General features: G+C 44.9%; 1 protein-coding gene across 1 annotated transcript in view; it reads left to right on the top strand.

Moving 5' to 3' along the window:
* LOC147706792 (beta-1,3-galactosyltransferase 2-like) overlaps positions 1-23,149 on the top strand; it is a 95,800-nt gene extending 72,651 nt beyond the window's left edge. The window contains exon 2 of the mRNA XM_086925127.1: positions 21,919-23,149. Coding sequence (XP_086781253.1) covers positions 21,960-23,030 — 1,071 coding nt within the window. The 5' untranslated portion in view covers positions 21,919-21,959 and the 3' untranslated portion in view covers positions 23,031-23,149. The remainder of the gene's footprint in view (positions 1-21,918) is intronic.
* The last annotated feature ends 458 nt before the right edge of the window (positions 23,150-23,607 follow it).

Here is a 23,607-nt window from a genome sequence, read left to right as displayed (position 1 = left end):
ATAATATGCTATCACCGTTTGCTTACTATGGACTAGTAACTATGCTGATAACTTTGATTCTTATAATATGTTTGCTTGTATTATATAAGATACTGCGTTTGAGAACTCTGCATTAGTAAATAAATATTTCATATATGCACGTGTCCTCTTTACTCCACGTTCTGGTTTGAAATGATTATAGAGCGAAAGAGTGTTCATGTGTTCCACGATACCTGAGGTAACCTAAGTTCATGTTCTGGTTTGTATAAACATTGGGAGTTTGTTATGACCAATGAGACACTGTAGCTAGCTCGGTAAGGGGATTTTGGGTACTGAGGTGAGTTTTGGGCCATCCTAATTCACTAAGGTTCCAGATCTCTATGCACAGTTCTGTAGGAGAACGGAATCCCTGCTACATGGCGCCCATACGTTGGTGGTCTTATATCATGACACTCGAGTAGTATATCATTCAATCCTTAACCTCTTCATTGCAGTTTCCGGAAAACGGTGGTGTCGGAAAGCCTACCTATTTTTGAAATAGGTCTTTTCAAGCTTGAATCTATCTAAAACGGTTTCCTTGAATTACTACCCAGTTGTGCTACAAAGTAACCTTTGTTTTTTCACATTCCTGTGCTGCCATGGCCCAAGCCGTGGACATTCCGCAGCATAGTCGCATTGCGGTGCGTGATCATATGCGGGCTTATAATGTTCCTTTGGAAGGCTTGGCTGTGATACTTGTGGTGAGTGCGGAACATGCTTATCCTTACGAACTGTTTTATTCATGGGTGACATTTCCGGCAGTGGACGCTAATTCTGGTGTGTTCCACACGTACACTCCCACGGCTGTACCTAATGAGTATACTCCGTACAGAGCACAGGAAGTTCCTATTGATGTTTGGCAGCATGGAGTTTGGTTTGGTGGCGCTCTACCCCATTCTTTAACAGCTCCAAGATTAGGTCCTTTGTCCATTCCAGGCGCTAGTTGGCCTGTTTTGGCTGGATTTACTCCTCATCCTCTACACGGCAATTGTAACGTGGCTGAACTCAGACGACTACATGTAGTCGCGATTGCCGTGATTAGAGCCTTAGTGCATTACATGGGCCGTAATCTTCCGGGTGGAGCCCCGGGGGGCGCGGCGCTTCCGGCTGGGCAGGGTTGTTTGAAAATCAGTCCTGTCATGGTCAATTCCGTAATGGGCAAGAAACCCCAGGATAAGGATGATTTTCCTTTCTGGCTTGCCGAGAAATTTGACCAGCTGGAAGCTGTATTTCCTAATACGACTCCTGGTGAAAAACACCGGATTCTTACGCTTAGTTTGCCGAAAGATTTGGCCCCTGAACTCGTTGACTGTGAGTCCTGGGGTAAAACTTTTGCAGCGGTCTATGCGCGGTGCTACGGCACCCCGTCTATGTGCGTGCTGTCTTCGGTCCTTAAATGTGTTCAAGATGATCACGGACCGGAGTCTGCGGTTGAGTTGGGTATGCGCCTTTGTGGCACCTTTGATGTAGTTTGCGATCTGATCCTTGCGAATGTCAAGGGGGGTGCAGTGAACTTTCAGGTTGCTAGCGCTTTGGCGGCACTTCCCGATGCCGAAAAACCCAGACAGTTAGCGAAGATTATTGTGGCGGCTTATAAAACCGTGGGTTGCAATGCCAAGGATCTTAAGCCTTTTTCTGTTAAGGAGAAACAGCAACCACAGGGACAAACTTCGGAAACAGAGGTTCAGCCAAAGTCTAAAAAACAAAATTGGCCTAAGAAACAGAAACAGGGAAAGCAACAGCAACAACAACAGACCCAGAATTCTCGCCCTGCGTCTCCGTTGCCTGCGCAGTCGGAACATGTTTATGATTTGCGCGATCGCACGATGATTAAATCTCCTGATCGTTTCAGGCTTCTGACCAATGCTCTCCTCGTTCCTTTCAGGACTCATCGGCCCGACAACCGGTGGTGGAGGGGGCGGCAGGGGTCGGGGTGGCCAGCAAGGACGTGACCAGCCCCACCCGAGGAACGGTGGAGAAAAGCAGGAAGGCTCTACGCCTAAGAGACCGCAGTTTGCCAAGAAGAAAGTCGCAGCCTTAACAGCGCATCTATATGCCCCAGATAGTGAGAACGCGGCTTCGGAATCTGACATGGGCTCTGACCTTGCTGGACAGCGCGGCGGAGATTACCATAGTGAGAGAGGCCCTCCGTCCACTACTGAAGGTGACAGCGACTGATACTTATGTTGTCATAGAAACAGCTGATACCAGAGTTGCTCCCCCTGTTAGACTTTTTGAAATTGTCCTGTTAATAGAGGGTGACATACAGCAAACCATAAAAGGGGTATTTTGGGAAAATCTTTCATCTACATATGACATTTTGCTTTCAGAGGCTGACTGGCCCCCACCTTTTGTGCTCGCAGCTCCGCGAGGGGAGGATGTAATCCTCCCCAGTTTCGCGAACACTGTCTCGAAAGAGGAAGCGCGGTGTTTTGCAGAAGAGTGGGCTCTGGCTCTTGCACCGGCTGTGTACCGCAATCAATGTGGTTGGGATAAATTGTCACCGTGCCACGAGATTCCTTTACGGTCTCAGCCGCAGCCTCAACCTCAATATCCCATTCGACGTGAAGCAAAAACTTCAGTCGCAGCGATCCTTGAACAATTGGCATATCAAGGTGTTAGTGAAACGTGTGTGTCACCAATGAATAACCCTCTTTTTACTGTGAACAAGCCAGATGGCTCATATTGTTTGGTTTTGGATTACCAGCATTTAAACTCGCATTGCCGTAACTGTGCAGTACAGAATACTCACGGCTCTGCCCTAGTGAATAGCCTTGTGCGTAAGCGGTTCAAAACCACGCTTGACATTTCCAATGGTTTTTAAGCCCATAGATTGGACGGTCTAAGTTCCCAATGGACCCCCTTCACATGCAGCGGTGTGCAAAAAATCTTTCGGCATTTGCCTATGGGCTATAAGAATAGTCCTGGGGTTTTTTCCACCCGCATTGTCTCTCTTTTGGAGAGAATCGACCCAGATGCTTGTTCGTATGTGGATGACATATATCTCACAGACGACGAACTTTGGGAGCATCTGTGTCGAGTCAACGGGATAATTTGTAACTTTGCAGATCTCGGTTACAAGTTTAACTTTGCAAAATCGCACATTGCAGAGTACACAGTGTTGTTTCTGGGGTACGAGCTCAACAATGAGGGAAAAGGTTTAGCTCCTCACTTCCTGGAGAAATGCGCCCAGTTGCGCTCTCCGACAACACTGAAAAAATTGCAATCTCTACTGGGCTTCTCGAATTTTGGGAGAACTTACATTCCGGAATATGCCCAGCGTATCAAGCCTTTGTATGCTTTGATACAACCATCTTTTTCCAAATCATGCTGGCTGCCTGAGCATTTAGCTGCACTGCAATGGATCACCCACAGCGCTGACGAATTAGCACCCCTGAAAAAGCACCAGATCAATCCAACCAGCAAAAAGGCTCCCTGGTTCAATGATGACCTTAAAAAATCCAAGAAACTATGCCGCACTCTGGAGAAGATATGGAGAAAAAACCCAACCTCAGACAACATGGCCTCCCTCAAGTCTGCCACCCGCAAACACCACCAACTGATTCGATCCGCTAAGAAATCAGCATTCAAGGATTGTCTCGATAACAACACTGATAACAGCAAGGAACTCTTCAACATAGTCAAAGAATTCGCCAACCCCACCGCAGCATCTAACGACATCACTCCCTCCCAAGACCTCTGCAATGCGTTATCCTCCTTCTTCTAAAACAAAATTGCCGACATCCACAACAGCTTTGAGAACTCTCCAAGCAATCAACCCTCCCCACCCCCCTCTGATCCTACTCCGCCAACTAACATCCTCAGCGCCTGGAACCCAATTACCACTGAAGACACCATTCGCCTCATGAACTCAATCCACTCTGGCTCGCCAACCCACCCCTGCCCCCACCACATCTTCAACAAAGCTGACTCCATCATTGCCCCCCATCTCCGTGATGTCATCAATGGCTCGTTCAACTCTGCCACCTTTCCAGATAGCTGGAAACACGCCGAACTCAGCGCCCTTCTGAAGAAACCTACAGCAGACCCCTCTGAACTTAAAAACTACCGACCCATATCCCTCCTCTCATTCCTGGCCAAAGTCATTGAGAAAGCCGTCAACAGCCAGCTCGCCACCTTCCTTGAATCCAACAACTCCCTTCATCCATCTCAATCTGGATTTCGAGCCAAACACAGCACCGAGACCGCCCTCATTGCAGCGACCGACGACATCTGAGCACTCCTGGACAACGGAGAAACAGTGGCCCTCATCCTACTTGACCTTTCCGCCGCTTTCGACACAGTCTGCCACAGCACCCTTATACATCGACTCAGCAACATCGGCATACAAGGAAAAGCCTTGGACTGGATCATCTCTTTCCTCACTGGGAGAACTCAAAGAGTCTGACTTCCCCCATTCTATTCAGAGGCCACCGAAGTCATCTGCGGCGTACCTCAAGGATCCTCACTCAGTCCCACCCTCTTCAACGTATACACGAGTCCTCTTGCCTCCATCGCGCGTCAACACAACCTCAACATCATCTCCTACGCCGACGACACCCAGTTAATCCTCTCTCTCACCAAAGACCCCAACACCGCCAAAACCAACCTTCACGAAGGCATGAAAGAAGTAGCCGAATAGATGAAACATAGCCGCCTAAAACTCAACACAGACAAAACGGAGGTACTCATCCTAGGTTTTTCCCCCTCAGCTTGGGACGACTCTTGGTGGCCTTCCACACTGGGCGCAGCACCCACACCCACAGACCATGCACGTAACCTTGGCTTCATCCTAGACTCCTCTCTCTCGATGTCCAGACAAGTCAACGCCGTCTCGTCTTCCTGCTTCAACGTACTTCGCATTCTCAAAAAGATCTTCCGCTGGATCCCCCTCGAGACAAGAAAGACTGTCACCCACGCACTGGTCACGAGTCGACTGGATTACGGTAACACACTCTACGCCGGAATCACAGCAAAATTACGGAAAAAACTCCAGCGCATCCAAAACGCATCAGCGAGACTCATTTTAGACCTCCCGCGCCAAGATCACATCACCAGACATCTAAAAGATCTCCACTGGCTTCCCGTTAACAAAAGAATTACTTTCCGCCTTCTCACCCACGCACACAAAGCCCTCTACAATCTAGGACCCGAATGCCTCAACACTCGACTGTCCTTCTACAAACCCACCCGTCAACTCAGATCGTCCAATCATGCCCTTGCCACAGTCCCGCGCATCCAGAAATCCACCATAGGTGGCAGATCCTTCTCATACCTGGCTGCCAAGACATGGAACTCACTCCCCACTCACCTCCGCCTTACTCAGAACCACATCTCCTTCAGAAAAGAACTTAAAACCTGGCTTTTCGACAAATAATGAGCCCCTTCCCCTAGCGCCTTGAGACCCTCTGGGTGAGTAGTGCGCTTTATAAATGTCAGAACTTGAACATTGAACTTGAATTTTTACAGACTCGTGATAACCAGACCAACCTGGTGATAAGAATTATCCCTGGGACGGTGGGTTTCACGTACCTAACTTTTAATGAAGGAGATACGGTACCTATTGCTCACAAGTCACACTTGTACACTTTGGCTGAAATGCGATTTTCCACTGTGGAGAAAGTTTTGACGGCTGTGCAGATGGCAATTCTTAAGGAACGTGCCTTGTCACAGGGAAAACGCATGTTGGTTGTTACCCCGTGTCCTGCCTTGGCGGCAGTTACGAAAGCCAGTGTATTGAATTCCAAAGCTTTGCACCCTCGGTGGATTCAATGGGCTGCATCCTTGACATCCCAGGATGTCACGTTTATTTTTGACGCCACTTTACGGTCACAGGAGTACTTGCAGTATGAATTTGTTCATCCGGCTCCTTTAGCAATGCGGCCTTTGGAGGATTTCCATTGCATCATTTACACTGATGGTTCGGCGCAGGTTGCGCATGGCTCTAAACATGCTTACTTTTCCGCATGCGCCATTGTGGTCGGTGCCATGGTGAACGATGAGTTCAAGTCCAGTGTCGTGCACTCGCAGACACTAGGGGACTGCACCGCACAATTAGCAGAACTTCGTGCTCTGAAGCTTGCATTGGAGTACGCTGATCCTTGTGTGACGACTTTGATCGTAAGTGATTCTTACTACTGTGTCCAGTCTTACAATGAGAACTTGATCTTTTGGATTCAGAATTAATTTCATGATTCCAAGGGTAGCACAATAAAACATAAAATGATCTGGGTCCGAGTGGCTGAACTTAAGGAGTAGTTGCCACTTGTGTTTGTGATTCATACTCTCGGCCATCAGCATGTGGGAATCCACGCTGTCGGTAACTCGCTTGCTGATGAGGCGGCGAAGTCGGCTGTATCGAAATACTTAGTTGCAGCAGTTACACGGTCCAAAAGTAAAATAGATGATGATATCTTGGCGGCTGTTGCTGCCACTGAGAAGGGAGGTAAATATCCTGCGGGGTTCCCTTTGAAGTACACATACCACTTAAGTCCCGATAAGGTTCCTTATGTGAAAATTCCTGATGTTAGTGAACGTTTGATTCCCAACTCGGATCGCAGAGCTACTTTAATTACAGCGGCTCATGAAGGTTTGGCGTCTGCGCATGCGGGCGTCTCAGCCACTGTAACTCAGCTTCAACAGAGGTTCTGGTGGCGGGGACTGTATAAACAGACGCGTGATTATGTCCTTCAATGTGACATTTGCCAGCAGATCAAGCCTTCGACTGCTGCACGTCCGCCTCAGACACAGTTGTACATTTCTAATAAACCACTTGGTTGCGTTTATTTAGATCAGTGCGGTCCTTTTTCTTCTGATGCTGCGTATAAGTACATCTTAGTAGTAGTTGATTCATGCACACGCTTTGTGTGGGTATGGCCCCATCGCAGCGCTGATTCACGGACTGTCATAAGAGATTTGCGTGTCTTTGTAGGGATTTTTGCCTGTGGTACCTTCCATTCGGATCAGGGTCCGGCTTTCGCCTCTAAGGCGTATAAGGATGCTATGATTTTGTTGGGGGTCCAAGTCAAGTTTTTGTCTCCATACAGACCTGAGGGTAATAGTGTAGTGGAACAAATGAACCGTGACTTAAAGCAATCTTTGACAGCTCGAGTTATAGGCACTGGCAGAAACTGGTTGGCCCATCTCAATGGCGTGCAACGTGCTCTTAATAATCTCCCTAGAAGGTCTCTGGGTGGGCGGACTCCATACGAAATGCTCTTTGGTATCAAGATGTATGTACCTGACCTCGACGGTCTAGATTGCATGGCCCAGGCCGCGGCCTTTGATGTAGATGAACATTGCAATGTTTTACAGGATCTACAAAAGACCAGAGACAGTCTTGCTAAGGAACATTTGCCCTCCACATTGGATGTTGCGTTGCAGATCCCGGTAGTTAGCTGGCTACCCCAAGTTGAAGAACTGGTTCAAGAGAAGATCGATAACAAGAAAGAATTTGGTCCTTCATATCGAGCTCCGGTTCCCGTTCTTGGAGTGAAGGGCACAAGAACAGTCATTTTACCACCACTTCCAGGTCGTAAGGAAAACAGATTTATCTCTATTAACAATGTCAAGATACACAGGGTGGCCGATTCTTCATAGCATGACACCAGCGGTCTCCTGTCCTTCGATTGTGAGAAATTCTGTGTTAGCCATTACTTCTAATACTGTACCAGAGGTGGCCCTCGAGATGCCTGTTATTTCCAATCCTTTATTGAGTACTTTTCCTGTTAATAACAATGATGACTTGAATTACACCTATCCAACTGATTTATCGATGCCCGATTTGCAGACTCGTTTGGCCACAGAATCCCGATTCTCTTTTGACTCTGTTTCAGTACATTCAAAGAAACCCTCACGTTTTGCAATTTATGCCACTTTATTTAAAAAACATTTTTTGATTCCCCCTTGGACATATATTTGGGTAATACTTTTTTCAATGTATCTTTTTATGTCAATTGGTTTTGTGTTTTATTTTTTCCGTCTGATCGATGGACACTATGTCAAAGAGAGATCAGGAATTCGGCACATTAATGGAACTTTGACCCCACTTTCCTCATCACATTCTGCTCACAGACTGAAAAGAGACTTAAATGTTGTCAACCTCACTGCTTGGCCTGTTCTTGGTGGGACTGTGTGGGATGCAGTTAGATTTCAAATCCATGGCCCCACTGAAGGGATTAATGTTCCTAATGTGCTTAGAGTAAACATGAGGGATGTAGTGAAACAAAACATATGTTCTGATGATTGGGATATTCAGGCCGTGGAAGCACTATTATCTGATTTGAAATATTATGCTGCCTTTGATGCTGAAGATTTATACTTAGATTCCATTAATTATGGTGATTTGTTTTGCTTTCAACATTTTGGTAATCATTTTCTGCAAAAAACAAGTTCCAGGAGGGTTACTGTAAATTACACTCAGTAGGAACATTGCCCAGCACCATTGCAAGTCAGCTCTAGTACTTTTTTGAAGAAGTACACTTATTTTACCGACTTTAATCAATCAAGTCCTGAGTCCTTTTATTTTAAAACGACACAAAAGTCCATGTCCAAGGTTAGACTTACCGATACTAAATTGTTGTATTCGAAGTCCTTTCTAGACAAATTAGCTGTTGAGGGCTATGAGCTATGGAAGGAAACCATTGACCTTAAATCAGTTTGGGGTTCTAGGAGTTGGCAGGTACAAGGCACTGAGGCTTTGCACCGTGCATGTCTCATCCCGAATCATATGTTGTTTTAAAATTCAACTATTTCACAGACAACATGCTTTGGCTTGGCTACGTCAAAAAAATTGAATACCCCTATTATTCCTGATTTGGAAGAGTATTCCGGTTGGGATAATTACACTAAATTATCCATTCGAGATTTGCAGACAATGTTGCATAATTCATCCTTTAACATATCCAGTTTGGATCCTAAGGGTTGGCTGTTGTAGCAAAGAAGCTCTGATTCATGCCAACGTCGCTTTCTTGGGGTAGCTGAAGGTTTTACACAAGTTAGGCCTGATCCCCGTTTTGATGCTGGTCATACTGTCCCCACTTACTCAGTGGGCAAATTATGTCGGAATTGGCTACAACATTCTTCTCTGGCTGCAGTTAAACTACATCTGTCCCAGTTAAATGATAATGTGGATTTAAATGATTTTATAAAAGGCCCGGCAAATGGTAGATCTAAACGATGGATTTATGCTGTTTACAATGAAATCTGGAAATGTTCTCAAATTGAGGCTGCTAAACGCCTAAGGACAATTGACCAAACTAATTTGGAAAAGGTGCTTGCAGTGGTCGATAACAGTATTAACATGCTTTCTTCCCGGATTTACACGTTGAATAATATTGTTTCTTCTGTTGTTGACATTGTAAATGATGAGGTGTCTGTGTTATACCATGAACAACAATTAATCAAAAGGAGGGATTAGGGATTGAAATATCTGTTTCATTCCCCAGGGTAAGTGGACACTGCACAATAGACCAGAGGTGCCTCGGGCTGAGGCAGGCAATATCACCACTTTAGAGTAACCAATGATAACTGCCAACAACCCATATGCGGGGCGGATGAACCAGATATACCGCACAACCACAACAGCATAGGGTTTTTTGAGGTTACTCTAAAAACTTTCTATACCAATGGTCTGAAGTGTTACAAGTGTCTGTTTCTCCTTTCTGATTAACTATCTACTTACCCTGGGGAATGAAACAGATATTCCAATCCCTAATCCCTCCTTTTGATTAATTGTTACTTAAGCTGCGTACAGCAGCGGGATTCTAATATATATACATCTGTATATATATATACCCACCAGAGACTTACAATGGAGGGTAACTTGGGTTTGAGTTTCGACGCCAACGACATAGAAGAAATCCTGGCAGGTCAGTCACTCCTACAAAACACTGAACTCACGGAAGCATTAGCACAGGCAGATGACTGGGACAAGATGACGGAGAAGAAAAGGGAGCAGATTAGAACATCTATACATGGTATAATAATGACAGAATACCTGAGGGTTAAAGCAGCACCAAGAGGCCTCTGGGTCAATAATGCCCCACGGATTTTTCTGAGTGACCTAGTTTTCCGACGGGATTGGTCCTCAATATCGTGGAAATGCACACTTGACTATCTGGTTCTTATTGTTAAAACCGCGAAAAGGCTATCAGACAGACTCCTAAAAGAAATTGAAGATTGTGAGAAAGAATTAAAGAAGGGCATCAACCCCGCAATCTACAAACAGAGGTTGGATGAAATTAATAAAGAAATGGAGGAAACTCAGGAATTCATCACACAGAGCAAATTGAACAAACTTGGCAAAGATTTAAAAAAGTTCAGCCAAGAGAAGATGCACCCATATACTGCAGAGGAGTATTCCCCACAGGAAACGGGATCAGATAATGAATCAACCGGCAATAACTCCTCCAACAACTCTGTAAGCAGCACGGATGAATATTTCCCCAAGAGAGGCAGGAACAACTACAGACAACATCGTCCAAGGAGAGGAAACAGATGGCAGAGACCATTTTTCCATGGTTATAATATGCCATACTACCAGCCATTCGTCCCTCCGTACGGAGGATGGATGGACCCATTCAACCCTGGTATGCAGCAGATGCCACCAATGGGAGATCAACAGATGGGACAAAATATGCACACTACCCAGAAAGAACCTCATTTTTTATCGAGAGGCCAAAACCAACCAAGAGGCAAGAAAAAATCACTCAGATGGCAAGACCAACAGAGGAATGTGCAGACACGCAGTATGGCAGCATCCCACCCTTCCACCAGCAAAACCAATCTCTCGTAGTCAACCTTTCAGGTCTGGAATTGCCAAATGAACAGTTGGAAATCCTTAATAAAGGGTTAGGTTTTGTGCCTACCCCCCGACTAGACACATTCGAATTGAAGAGCGAGCTAGCAGAATTTTGTAGAACACTAAAGCTGAAGGCCTTCTTTTCCAACCAGAATACCAATACTGGGATGAACGAACAGGGTGATACCACCTTAAGGAAAAAATCCACCTTTAACCCTCCGAATTCGACTGTACACCCAGAATTACAGACCATCGAACAGGCACTTCTTAATGGTGTAGACAAATTGAAAAATAAAAAAGTCTACCAAAATCTAAGTAAAAAAGAGCGTACAGCCCTTGAGGCTTTGAAAACTAATGATGAAATAGTGATCAAGCCAGCGGATAAGGGGGGAGGCACAGTTATCTTGAGTAAAGATGGAGAAGTGTGGCTCAGGGGTTAGAGGCGGCAGACCCGGAAGCTGAGATCGGCCCTGGACCAGGGTTCAATTCCCCGCCTCGGCGGGTCTTGGGCTCAAAAATTCCACGGACTCGATAATTCTCGCTCCGGTGCCTTCTCAACTCACGGGTTCACACTCTGTGACTCTGGGCAATAGCTTGCTTAATCTCCACAACGGCCCCTCGTGGCGGGATGCCTGGCTTTCACCTTGTGGATACCCTGCCGGGGTTATCTCACAGGGGAATACCAGGACGGGTTCCCTAAGCAAGCGCCGGGAAACCCTTTGTGGGTAGCTGTGCGCTATATAAGCTCAAATATATTTACATTTACATTTACATACAACTTGCAATGCCTAGCCCTCCTATCTGACACAAGGTTCTATCAAAAGATCACTTCAGACCCAACTGAAAGACTCAGGAATACCATTTCCATCATGGTAAATGAAGCAGAGACCAAAGGCTGGATTACACCCAAGGAGGCCGACTACTTGATGACAAAAGAGCCCGTCACTCCCTACTTTTACTCCCTGCCGAAAACGCATAAGAACAGAACCCCACCACCTGGCCGTCCGATAGTTTCGGGCATCGGATCGATACTAGAACCGCTCTCCAAATTCGCGGACGAATACCTAAAACCGCTTGTTCAACAAACACCGGCATACTTAAAGGACACGCGTGACCTTCTAGTACAAATTGAAAAAATGCCCTTCAACCCAAACACGATGCTCCTTGTGGGCCTAGATGTGGAAGCTCTATTCACAAGTCTCCCCCAAGATGACACCATACAAGTCCTGGAGGATGTACTATTCACGAGAGAGTGGCAATATAAAACACCGAGACATTTCATCCTCGAATGCTGTAAACTAGCATTAAAAGAGAACTTTTTTGCTTATGAAGATGACCTGTACCTCCAAATACATGGAACCTCCATGGGGAGCGCCTTCGCTCCTTCGGTGGCAGGGCTCTATGTTAGCCACTTCGAGGAGCAACACATAACAAGTGAAACCAACATGTTCTCTTCCAGTATATTGTACTGGAAGAGATACATTGATGACATCATAATGATTTGGGATACAAAGCTGGACCTACAGACTTTTATGAACTGGCTCAACAATCTTGACCCCTGGTTAAAATTCACACACACGGCCACAAGTAACAACCTCGACTTTTTGGACATAACAATATTTGCAAAAGACAATGTGCTTCATACAAAGACCTTCAGAAAACCTACGGCCAAAAACAGTATCCTATCATATAAAAGCTTCCATCCAAAACCATTGAGGGATAACCTTCCCTACAGCCAGTTTCTGCGCCTAAAGAGAAATTGCAGTAACAACGCAGACTACCGAACACAAGCTAATGAACTGAGCGACAGACTCAGGCAGAGAGACTACACGGAGAAAACAATTAGACTCTGCAAAAAAAGAGCAAGTAACCAACCGAGAGAGTGTCTCTTACAAACATTCCCAAAAGTACCAACACCGGATCTGACTACTTGCGTAACAACATTCTGTCAGGCGTCCTATGAAGTAAAGAAACTGATCAATAAAAACTGGCACATTCTTCATACAGGATCTTTCAATTGGCCTAGACCAAGGTTTGCAAATCGAAGATCAAAGAATATTAAGGATGTCCTAGTACATACTCGACCTATAAGAAAAGCAAAAGTGGTCACAACCAGAGACGTAAGCATGGCACCTGTAACTGGGCATTATCCTTGTGGCTCATGCGTAGCATGTAAAACAACAACAGCATCTAAAACACTACAACTTTCTGACACACTTCTTTGGCAGCAGCGTCAACATACCAATTGTAACTCGACACATGTCATTTACATGGTAAGCTGCCCTTGCGACAAACATTATATCGGAATGACATGTCGCAAAGTAAAAACTAGAATTGGTGAACATCGGAGCAATATCAGATTAAAAAAGAGTACCACCAAATTATGTTCCCACTTCGTGGAAGCAGGTCATTCCTGCGATGACATCCACTGGACAGTAATAGAAATGCTGAATGACAAAACTCAAAGATGTGAGCGAATATTATTTGAGAAGGAACAGAGGTGGGTGGAACGTCTTAAAACCCACGAACATGGACTTAATGATTCAATTCCGTGGCACCAGTTTGCCAAATGATGCTGTTTCTAATACCCACAAGTACATTGATTCATAAATATCTGTTTAACATTATCGATCATTCGCAAAATACATCAATGATTGGACACAAGAGGACATAAGCATTATGTCAATAACTCCACGAATGAATAAAGCTTGCCTGCACACAAAAAAACTCCGCTTGATACAAAAAAACGCCGCTCTGAACGCCTGCCCCTTTAAAAATGACTGCTCCACACGAGTCTTTCATTTCCGGGGGCAGAGCCAGCACCAGACGAGATTGCAAACACACGCGGGTAATGGCGGAGTGAGGCTGATAAAACTACAGAACCCCGGAAAGACGCCTGCGTGACATACAACCTAATGCGATACTTTTTAATACAGCTCTGGGTCCAGTGCTTTCCCCGATGCAAGCGAGTGCCCTCCCGGTATAAGGTAGGACAACGCGCAGCGCTTATGATCACTTTCATTGCCAGTCCTCCTCGCTCGCATACTAGGGAATCTAATACCACTAGTTAGAGAGTCCTCTGCGCTAATTCGAACCAGCGCGACCTTCTACACGCCAGCGCGTAAAGTAAGTGAATTGAATTTCCAGTCTTAAATGATTGCCAACATGATTCTTAAACTTTAATCAGCGCGTCTCTTCATATGCCAACGCGTAAAATAATCCAACTGGATCTCCAGTTTAACAATAATGTCACCTTTGTGAAAAACTCGACCCCGATACCCCTCCCCTCTAAGTAAAGTCTCTGGAATGAATGAATAATAATTTTATTCAACTGAATGCGCAAACCTGAATCAGGATGTTTATAAAAGTGTGTATTTCTCTATGTACTCTCCCCATTCTATTTCAGAAACCGGAGGAGCCTTTATCCCTGGAATTAAAACAGGTTACTACTTAAAACAACACAAATGGTGTGAGTAAAAAGTCCATTGTCTGTTTATGTGTGAGTCCTGACGAAAGCTCTATAGACCCCTAGGGCAGAGAGAGCTGAAACATGTCGACGTTGTGTAGATTTAAAACTACTTTGATCCAGTAACTCGATCAACTCAGTAGTACCGAAACCATTTTAATCAACCTGGAAATCACACCAACAATAAAAGTCTCCTAGGGTGACTTTCCAGTTTTTAAACCTTTTTTCTTTTTTTCGAGAATTTATTTTGACACACTTTTTTTCACTTCTCTGGACACTGCACAATAGACCAGAGGTGCCTCGGGCTGAGGCAGGCAATATCACCACTTTAGAGTAAACAATGATAACTGCCAACAACCCATATGCGGGGCGGATGAACCAGATATACCGCACAACCACAACAGCATAGGGTTTTTTGAGGTTACTCTAAAAACTTTCTATACCAATGGTCTGAAGTGTTACAAGTGTCTGTTTCTCCTTTCTGATTAACTATCTTTTGTGTTATACCATGGTCAAAATCAATTGCGTTCTGTAATGCAGTTTGCATGGACCCTACAGACACTTAAGGCAGGTTGTGTGCCCTGGAGTTACATGAATGTGTCCTCCCTCTTTGCCCCATTTAATTTGACTGACAAACAGCGCATGCTTTCAATGCGTGACGCATCATTTTCTATGTTACATATTGAAAGATTAGAATCTTTACCGTTTTCTGTAGCTGAGGCCACTGCTGCTACGTGGCTTATCCATGGATTAATCACATTACCCTTCGCTTTGTACAAATTTACTAATTGTATGCGGTATATTGCAATAGGGCGATATGAACCACTAGATTCCTTCATGAGGCATGGTCTCTACCATACACATATAGATGCATGAAGGATGAGAAGGAAGTGAATCTTAATGGTGAAGAATGCACACAGTCGCCTGACCGTTCATTAATATGCAGACACATCCAGTTACACGGTTCTTGTAACCAGGACCGGCCAAATTTAGCCTGTGTATTAAAAGGCACTCCAGTTCCCGCAATAGTTCCCACATTCACATTATTGACGAATGGTAGTTATTTGCTTTTAAATAACGAGGAGTGTTGTGGTTTAATAATTGGTATCGCTTATGTGGTAACTGTATCAGAGCGTGTGGTCTGTTGCAAAAATGTTCTGTATCCTCCTACACATGGGAATTCAGATGTTTCCATCTGGCCGCGCATCCCAACCTTGAAGGCAGAGTTCAATGGTATGGGTAGAATAAGAGCCCTTTTTTCTCAGAAAGAAGTGGCCCTAAGCTCGGCCCGAGAAACTTTTGTCCTTCACATAGCTAACACACGCACAGAGGTGCAGGCACTGTTGAATACTGACTTGCCGTTTCGTTTTTGCAAGCTGGTTCATCAAATCTTTAATGCCTCCTCCACGTCTGGCCTCGCTCATTTTTTAAAATAGTTAGCAGTGGTCTCGTGACTTCCTTTGAGAAAATATTTAGTGTCATCCCCGCGTTCTTTCATTCTATATTTTCAAGTCTGTTTGGCGGATTCCCTGTTTTGCTAGAATTAGCTGCATGCGTTTTATTAATATTTTGTTTTATTAAACATGGATGCCCGTCCTGCGCTAGGAGCCGCTCAGCCCCTCCTGACACTATTTCGTTACCGGATGCTTGATTACTATGGCACCCTGCCGCTTGCGACTTTAAGCACGGCATTTGGATTATCGTTTCGATTTTCCTACTTCGCATGTGTCCAGCCTGTGTTTCATTGCCTGAGCTGCGATTTCGACTGGCCCCTTGATTTGTGTCTCTGCTTGACGGTGTCTCCTGACATCGATTTTAATCATCTGAAGAGCCCCGTAGTTGCTCATGAGTTGGTTTGTTCTGGCGAAAGGATTATGGCCTTGGCAGCGATGCATGGACTAATGGGTCATTGGGACATAGTCGCAGCGGCACATGAGTTCTTGGCACTTAGCTTTCTTGAGAACCCACCGAGTTGTCCTCTGATTATGCTAGAGGATCCAATGCTGGAGCAGCACGTATGTTCTTTCAACCTACTTAATTGGATGGCTGAACTGTTTTCGGATGATGACAGTGATTTCATGTTGGAAGCTGTTGCTGCATATTTTGCATATTCTGTCCAATCATGAGATGCCTTGGAGACTTTGCTTATTTAGGCACGTACCTGTTTGTATTTTTTGGAAGGTGACTTTTTTCTTATGAACATTTGTTTTTATACACCCCAGGCCTGTCGCCTTGAACTGCAGGGGCCTTAAGTTGAAGACTTTTGATAATTTTGTTTCGCCACTGTAGGCATTCATATATATTTTTTGAATTTAGCTTTGCTCATTCTTGTTGAACTCTGCTTTCATGTTATGCCTCTATTCTAGTGTTGGCTTTCCTTATTTTTGACCGTGCTCGGATCATTGGGGGGGTGTCATATAGATACTTCTTTTCTATATATTGTGTTAAGTTAGCATGAGCTTATTAAATGTTTAAACGCCATTTTTTCCTTCGGCTTCAGTTTGCACACGACACATACTTGTTATTGTAGCTTTCAACCTAGAAGAACGATGTGATTTATTTTAGTATAATATGTTATTGCTCTGATATCAGTTTTGCTTCAATAAGGGCCAGCACAGGAGGAGAATTCAGTCAGCAGTGATGGTGTTAAGATAGAGTTACTGGGAATGCAAAGACACACTTGATGATGCCTCGCATGCAGAGAGCAGGTGGAAGATGATGTGATCCTCTGCCACTGAGATTTAGAGGTATGGGCCCGCCCTGCTAAAACCCAAAAGAGACCTTCATAGATATAATATTATACTAAATAGGAAGGGTGAGAAATAGGTGTTATTAATTCCTATTCATTTCAGCATTATAATATGCTATCACCGTTTGCTTACTATGGACTAGTAACTATGCTGATAACTTTGATTCTTATAATATGTTTGCTTGTATTATATAAGATACTGCGTTTGAGAACTCTGCATTAGTAAATAAATATTTCAAATATGCATGCGTCCTCTTTACACCACGTTCTGGTTTGAAATGATTATAGAGCGAAAGAGTGTTCATGTGTTCCACGATACGTGAGGTAACCTAAGTTTATGTTCTGGTTTGTCTAAACATTGGGAGTTTGTTATGACCAATGAGACACTGTAGCTAGCTCGGTAAGGGGATTTTGGGTACTGAGGTGAGTTTTGGGCCATCCTACTTCACTAAGGTTCCAGATCTCTATGCACAGTTCTGTAGGAGAACGGAATCTCTGCTACAAGTAGGTATAAGGAGATGAGGCAGTGAGGAACCCCTTCTTTTACCAGACCCGTCAGGCAAGCGGGAAGGCCTGGGCAGGGTGTTTGGGCGGGACATATGACATACCAGGAGCTCTCATCTAGCACACGCCCAACAGTCTATTGATCTGGAGCATCACAGCAGCAACTGCCGTCTACACAGGCCCACCCCTCGCTGTCACATCAGATTCACGATGGAGGTAGTCCACGCTCACCTCACTGTCTCGCTTCACTGTCTCTACATGCTGAGACTCAAAGCGTACCCACCCCAATACTGCCTCACCTTACCAAGCTCCCCCAACCTCCGAGCTCCAAACACCACACTCCTGGCATCTGACATCATAAGATGTTCCCCAAGGGATCATGAGATCGGTTGGTATTGATTGCTGTATAATGGCTTTCCATATTTTGGGGGCGGGACCCGAGAAGACTTGCTTCAGAGTATAACAGCCTGTATCTAATTCCTTATTACAGGCGACTTGTGAGGTCTCTGCTCACCAGTAATAAAGACATGACATAGCTGCTCAACTCTAATGAGTTTTTATAGTTGACTTTTGAGATCACAATGCCTACTGACATGTCAGCCAGGGTGCTAATTTTTGGGGGCAGAGGTATTGTATTTCCATAGTTCATTCAAAAGCTGAAATGTGAGCAGGAATAACTTAAGGCCCGATTCACAGAACTAACTTAAGACAAAATCCTAAACTCACTACCATTTTGGTTTTCACAGAAGGCACCTACTCATTTTGGTATTCACAGAAGGCACTTACTCATTTCAGTATTCACAGAAGTTAGGAGTCCTAACTTTAGGACTCCTAAGCTCGCCTAGGTATTCTTAAAGTGCAGTAATTTAATAAGAGTGACTGGCAGTTTGCATCAGCCTTCCATCAGGAGAGTCACACTCTCTATAACACACACACTTATCTTGAAACAACAGTATGCTGCTAGGTAAAACATGGACGTGTAGACCACTTTTCACGTAGCACAATCGCAGCCCTAAATGCAATTATGACTGAGTAGCACCAAGAAGGCATCTCTGAAAAAAATCAGATGGCTTCCCTGCCAATCTGTGGCTAGACTGTAGGCAGAATGAGTGAAATATATCAAATAAACACACAGCATTTGATTTCACATTGTATGCATACAAGGCATGGAACTCAAAATATAACGCGCAATAAATGCCAAGAGAGAGAACCCTCCATGGACTATGCAGTGTGGCAGGGTGGTGACTCGAGTCAAACAATCAAAGATAGGTCTCCCAGAGGCATGTGTGATATGGTTAAAATGTTACGGAGAAAATGGCAAGGTAAGGAAAGTATGCCCGAGTAAACAAATGAAGTATTCCCGCAGACAGGACTCAGCATTATCTTCTATAATCAGATTAGTGCTAATCACAGCAGAAGGCGAGGCTGGGACATTGGTCTCAGCCGCCAGCTCTTCAGCCTTATTACAAGGTTAGGGCATTGTAAATCAGCAGCACTGCCCTCCCTCTCCATCTACCTGGCTCCGCTGCTCTGCTGTGAGGCAAGCCAGGCTAGAGCCTGCTGACGATTGTAAAGGAGGGGGAGGGAGAGTAGAGAGAGTGGGATGGAGTAGCGTGGAAAAGACGCAATAATGAAAGGAAAGAAAAGCATGGTGCTCGTGAAATGGGTGCAGCACTGATAAAGTATGTCCACCATTATTAAAAATAGAGGTTGGCAGGTTGCACCGTGCAGAACAAAAGAAAAGGGCGGCCTCCATTCTTAAAGATAAAGCGTTGCATGCCGCGGGAGGTGGTGGTGGGGGGAGGACACTGCACTGGGAGATTAGGTAGCGAGAGCAGTGGAACCAAAGACATGAGAAAAACACAGCGCCATGAGGCAGTGGGGGGGAGGCCACCGCACGGGGAGATTAGGTAGCAAAAGCAGGGGCACAGAAGACACAAGTTGGGCTTGTAGTGAATTGAAGGGAAGCAAAAGAAAAAGAGTTTTGCCAAACAACAGAGAATCCCTGAAAGCGTAGGGAAACTGTACTTAGTGGTTGCTCCTCAGCCCTCAGCAGAACTGATGTATCGACTGCGGGAATCAGTTAGGAGCAAGGAATGAAGAGCAACCGAGGAGTTAACCAATGGCAAGCAGCAGGCAGAATTACACTCCGTATACTGATTACAGCAGGTCTTCCAGACAGCGCAAGTGTGCTGCCTATGCTCGACCTAAAAAGGGGTGGAGATGAAGGCCTCAGGCCTGGTTGAATGTATAGGGCCTACTTGAATAGGTCTGCCTGCAACTATTGGTATGCATAAGGGCTTGGGCCCAGGGACTGGCCTTCTGGCATGTGCAACGGATATTTGATGCACAGGGGCGGCTATTAGTGAAAGGCCTTTTGCTACAGGTACAAGATGCTTAGCAGGTAGATGCAGGGTTTGGCCTGCATCTAACTGCTAATGTGTCTTTTAAAAAAACACTTAAGAAATTCCCTGAAAAAACTAAAAATTGGCAGTTAGATGCAGGGGTTAGCCTGCATCTAACGGGTAATGTTTCTTTTAAAAAACACTTAAGAAATTCCCTGAAAAAACTAATAAAATTATGTTATTGCATAAGTCTTGTTATATTCAAATGGGAAAAACCTAGGAAATTCACTGGAAAAAAAACAATTAAAGAGTCATTATGGTTCCAAATCAAAATCTAAAACCCTTATTATATAAAGTCTAAGGGGCCCATTATGATGTCGGGCGGATTGCCCCCGCCAGGCTGGCGGTAGCCACTGCAGGCTGGCGGGGGCAATCCGCCCGACATCCACACTCGTTTTCCCCCGCCATATTAGTATGGCGGGGGGGACCTCGGCGGACGGAAAGACCGTCCAACGCTTTTCCACCCCGGTCGCCTTGCAACCGGGGCGGAAAAGGAATAATATGGTGGCGGTGTCTATCAGACACCGCCAGCCATATTATGATGGGGATCTGTAGGTGCTTTTCCGCGGCGGCGATGCCGCCACGGAAAGGCATGCGGTCTTCACTCTGGGGGCCCCCTGCGGGCCCCCAGAGTGAAAGAGAGGTGAGGGGGTGCACACGGGGGGTACCTGTGGTATCCCCCAGAATTTGCATATACAAAGCGGCAGGCACCGCTGCCTGCAGCTTTGTTTATGCAAATGTAACAATGCTTTTTAAGCAATGTGGCGGGTGGTGCAGAGAGCACTGCCCGCCACAATGCTAAAAATGCAGGATATGCCCGCCACTGTGGCGGGCACATCCTAATTTCCCCCACGGGACCCCCTCCCTTATGGGGGGCGGTCCCGCATTCCGACAGGATGGCGGGCGGACAAAGTCCGCCCGTCATCCTAATGAGCCCCTAAGTTATGTTTTCGGAATTTCTATAGTGTCCAGTCTGCTATTAGAATGGCCTGGTCACCATACACCACTGCACTAAGCCATTGGCAGTCCATTGCCTTTCCATCTGGTCCTGAGCTTATAATCCCATATTTGGCTTGTGTTGATACATCACAGACATTGTTTCATGATTCTGTACCAGATTTGGTGTCCGTGTATGATGCAGTGATCGTTGCTGTCTAATTTTGTTTTTTTAGGGCTAGGCCCAGAGGCATCTGCTAACTGCTTAGGCTTTTTACTGGTCAGTAGACCACCACATCACCTGTCAGGTGGGGAGGAGAGGGTGATTGTGTGTGTATGTGTGTGTGTGTGTTTTGTTGAAGAAATGTTGTTCTATCTATTGTGCTCTGTTGGATGCTAGTGCAACAGTGTATCACAGTACCCATGCTGTTGTGAGCATCTTGAAAGCCAACTGTATGCCATAATTTTGTTGTGTTGGATGTTTGTTCTGTCTAATGAGTGCTTTAGTTTAGTAGTTAGTACTGTTCTAACCCACATGATAGCCAGCTATGTTACACAATATTAAGTCAAGGTTATCATCAATACATTGTCCGTATCAGTACTGCTGTGGATTATAGATGTCGTATTATTATCATCATTCTGTTTTTTTCCATATAGTATGACCTGCCATGTGGTTGCTTCCAAAACTTTATGAGTGGGTTTGGGAGATCAACCACTGTATTGTATGCTTTCAGAATTTACAGTGTAAATGAGCATTGTATCAGTGCAATAATGACAGAGACCCACTAGAACACTGTACATTGAGGGGTGTAAGAGATGATTTAAGATCATGTATCTAGCAGGGAGGGTGGGAGGCATTTCTTGTATTGGATCCTGGTTGCTATTAGAAGCTGTGAGGATCCTTGTCTTTGCTGGGTTTATAATTGAATCAAATAATAACCTATTTTCAGTGCCTGATTGTCACTAACACACTCATCTTTACCACTACATCTTCCTTAGCAATTACTAACATTGCGGTTATTTTTGTTTACTATTTAAGGTCATTCGGAGATTCTGCTCGGATTCTTCAGGTCTGGCAGCATGAAGGCAAGTCCATTAAAGCGACTTCGGTACATCCATTGCAATCCCCTGCTCCTCATGTTAGGCATCTTCACACTTTCTATGTTTATGAATTCAAAAATAGGTGTGCCGTGGACTCTGTTGCATCATATATCTCCCAGAGCTATACCCACTGCCAACCCCATCTTGGAATATACTGTGCGCTATGCAAGCCAGATGTCGTCCACCACACGGCACCCACTCATACCACCTTATCCATACGACTACAAGTTCATTCTCAATGAACCAGACAAGTGCAAGAGGAAAGCACCTTTCCTGCTTATCTTGATCATTGTAAATAGCAAAGATGTTGCCGCTAGGCACGCCATTCGAAGCACTTGGGGTAACGAAAGCAGCATCCCTGGGGTGTCTATTACAAGGATTTTCCTGACTGGGATATCTCCCACAATAACCAATGAAATCCAGAACATGCTCCAGGAAGAGAGTGGGACTTTCAAAGACATTATTCAGCAGGACTTCCTGGACACCTACAATAACCTGACCCTAAAAACCATGATGGGTATGGAGTGGGTGACCAAATACTGTCCTCGAGCCAGCTATGTCATGAAAATAGACAGCGACATGTTCTTGAATGTGGACATTTTAGTCCACAAACTTCTGAGGCCTGAGCTATCAGTAAGGACAAACTATATGTCTGGCTATATTGTTTCAAATACAAGGCCAATCCGAAACAATGAATCCAAATCGTATGTGCCGAAAGAGGTCTATCCAAAGGACGAGTATCCTCCATATTGCACTGGACCAGGCTACGTTTTTTCAGGAGACTTGGCCATGAAGATCTATGATGTGGCTCAGACCGTCCAACTAATTAACATGGAGGACTGTTTCATCGGAATATGCATGTATGAGCTGAAAATCAATCTTACGGAGCCCCCCAGCGATGTGTTTAATGGGCACAAAATAGAGTACAACAGATGCCAGTTCTCTTCTCTCATCACTGTGCATCACTACAGCCCTCAGCGACTGCTGGAAATATGGCCAGACTTCCAATCCAGGAATGACTCAGAGTGTATAGCAAAGAAAACAAGGTGAACTGGAGCTAGGCCCAGTGACCATTGTGCATCCAAGGGTTTATGCTGATGTTAATCTGAGTGTCTGTATCCTAAGATACTCAGCATCGTCCTGTATCCAGGCAAACATAATGCTTTATGGGGATGAAAGCTGGACAGGAGGTTACGCAATCCTGTGATAACAAATAAATCGGTAAACCTCAATAGGCATTGTAAGGAGAAGAATCATGAACGGGATATATGCCTTTGGGCCCTGCTGCTACCATTATCTTATCTTAAGTTATGACTGACTATTTCCAAGCTGTATACCTTTTAATTTTCAGATATGTACTCTCAAGTGCAATACAGAATATCTAAAGTCATTCTGTTTGTTGTACCTTCATACAGCAAATAGGACTTTCATGCAGTGCTTTTTGTCGCTTACCTTGAAGACTGTCAGCGGCTTCTGGAAGGTATTGATGATGTTCCAAAGAATATGCTTTTACTCCAAAATGAAGTTTGAATCTTTCACTTGTGTACTTGTTTACTGTTCGGCACTATTATACTTGGTTATGCTAAAGTTTACCTCAAATTGTTCATTTATCCTTAACTTCGTATTA

Source organism: Lissotriton vulgaris, chromosome 6 (genome assembly GCF_964263255.1).
Source record: "Lissotriton vulgaris chromosome 6, aLisVul1.2, whole genome shotgun sequence".
Lineage (NCBI taxonomy): Eukaryota > Metazoa > Chordata > Amphibia > Caudata > Salamandridae > Lissotriton > Lissotriton vulgaris.
This window is presented reverse-complemented; position numbering and strand designations above follow the sequence as displayed.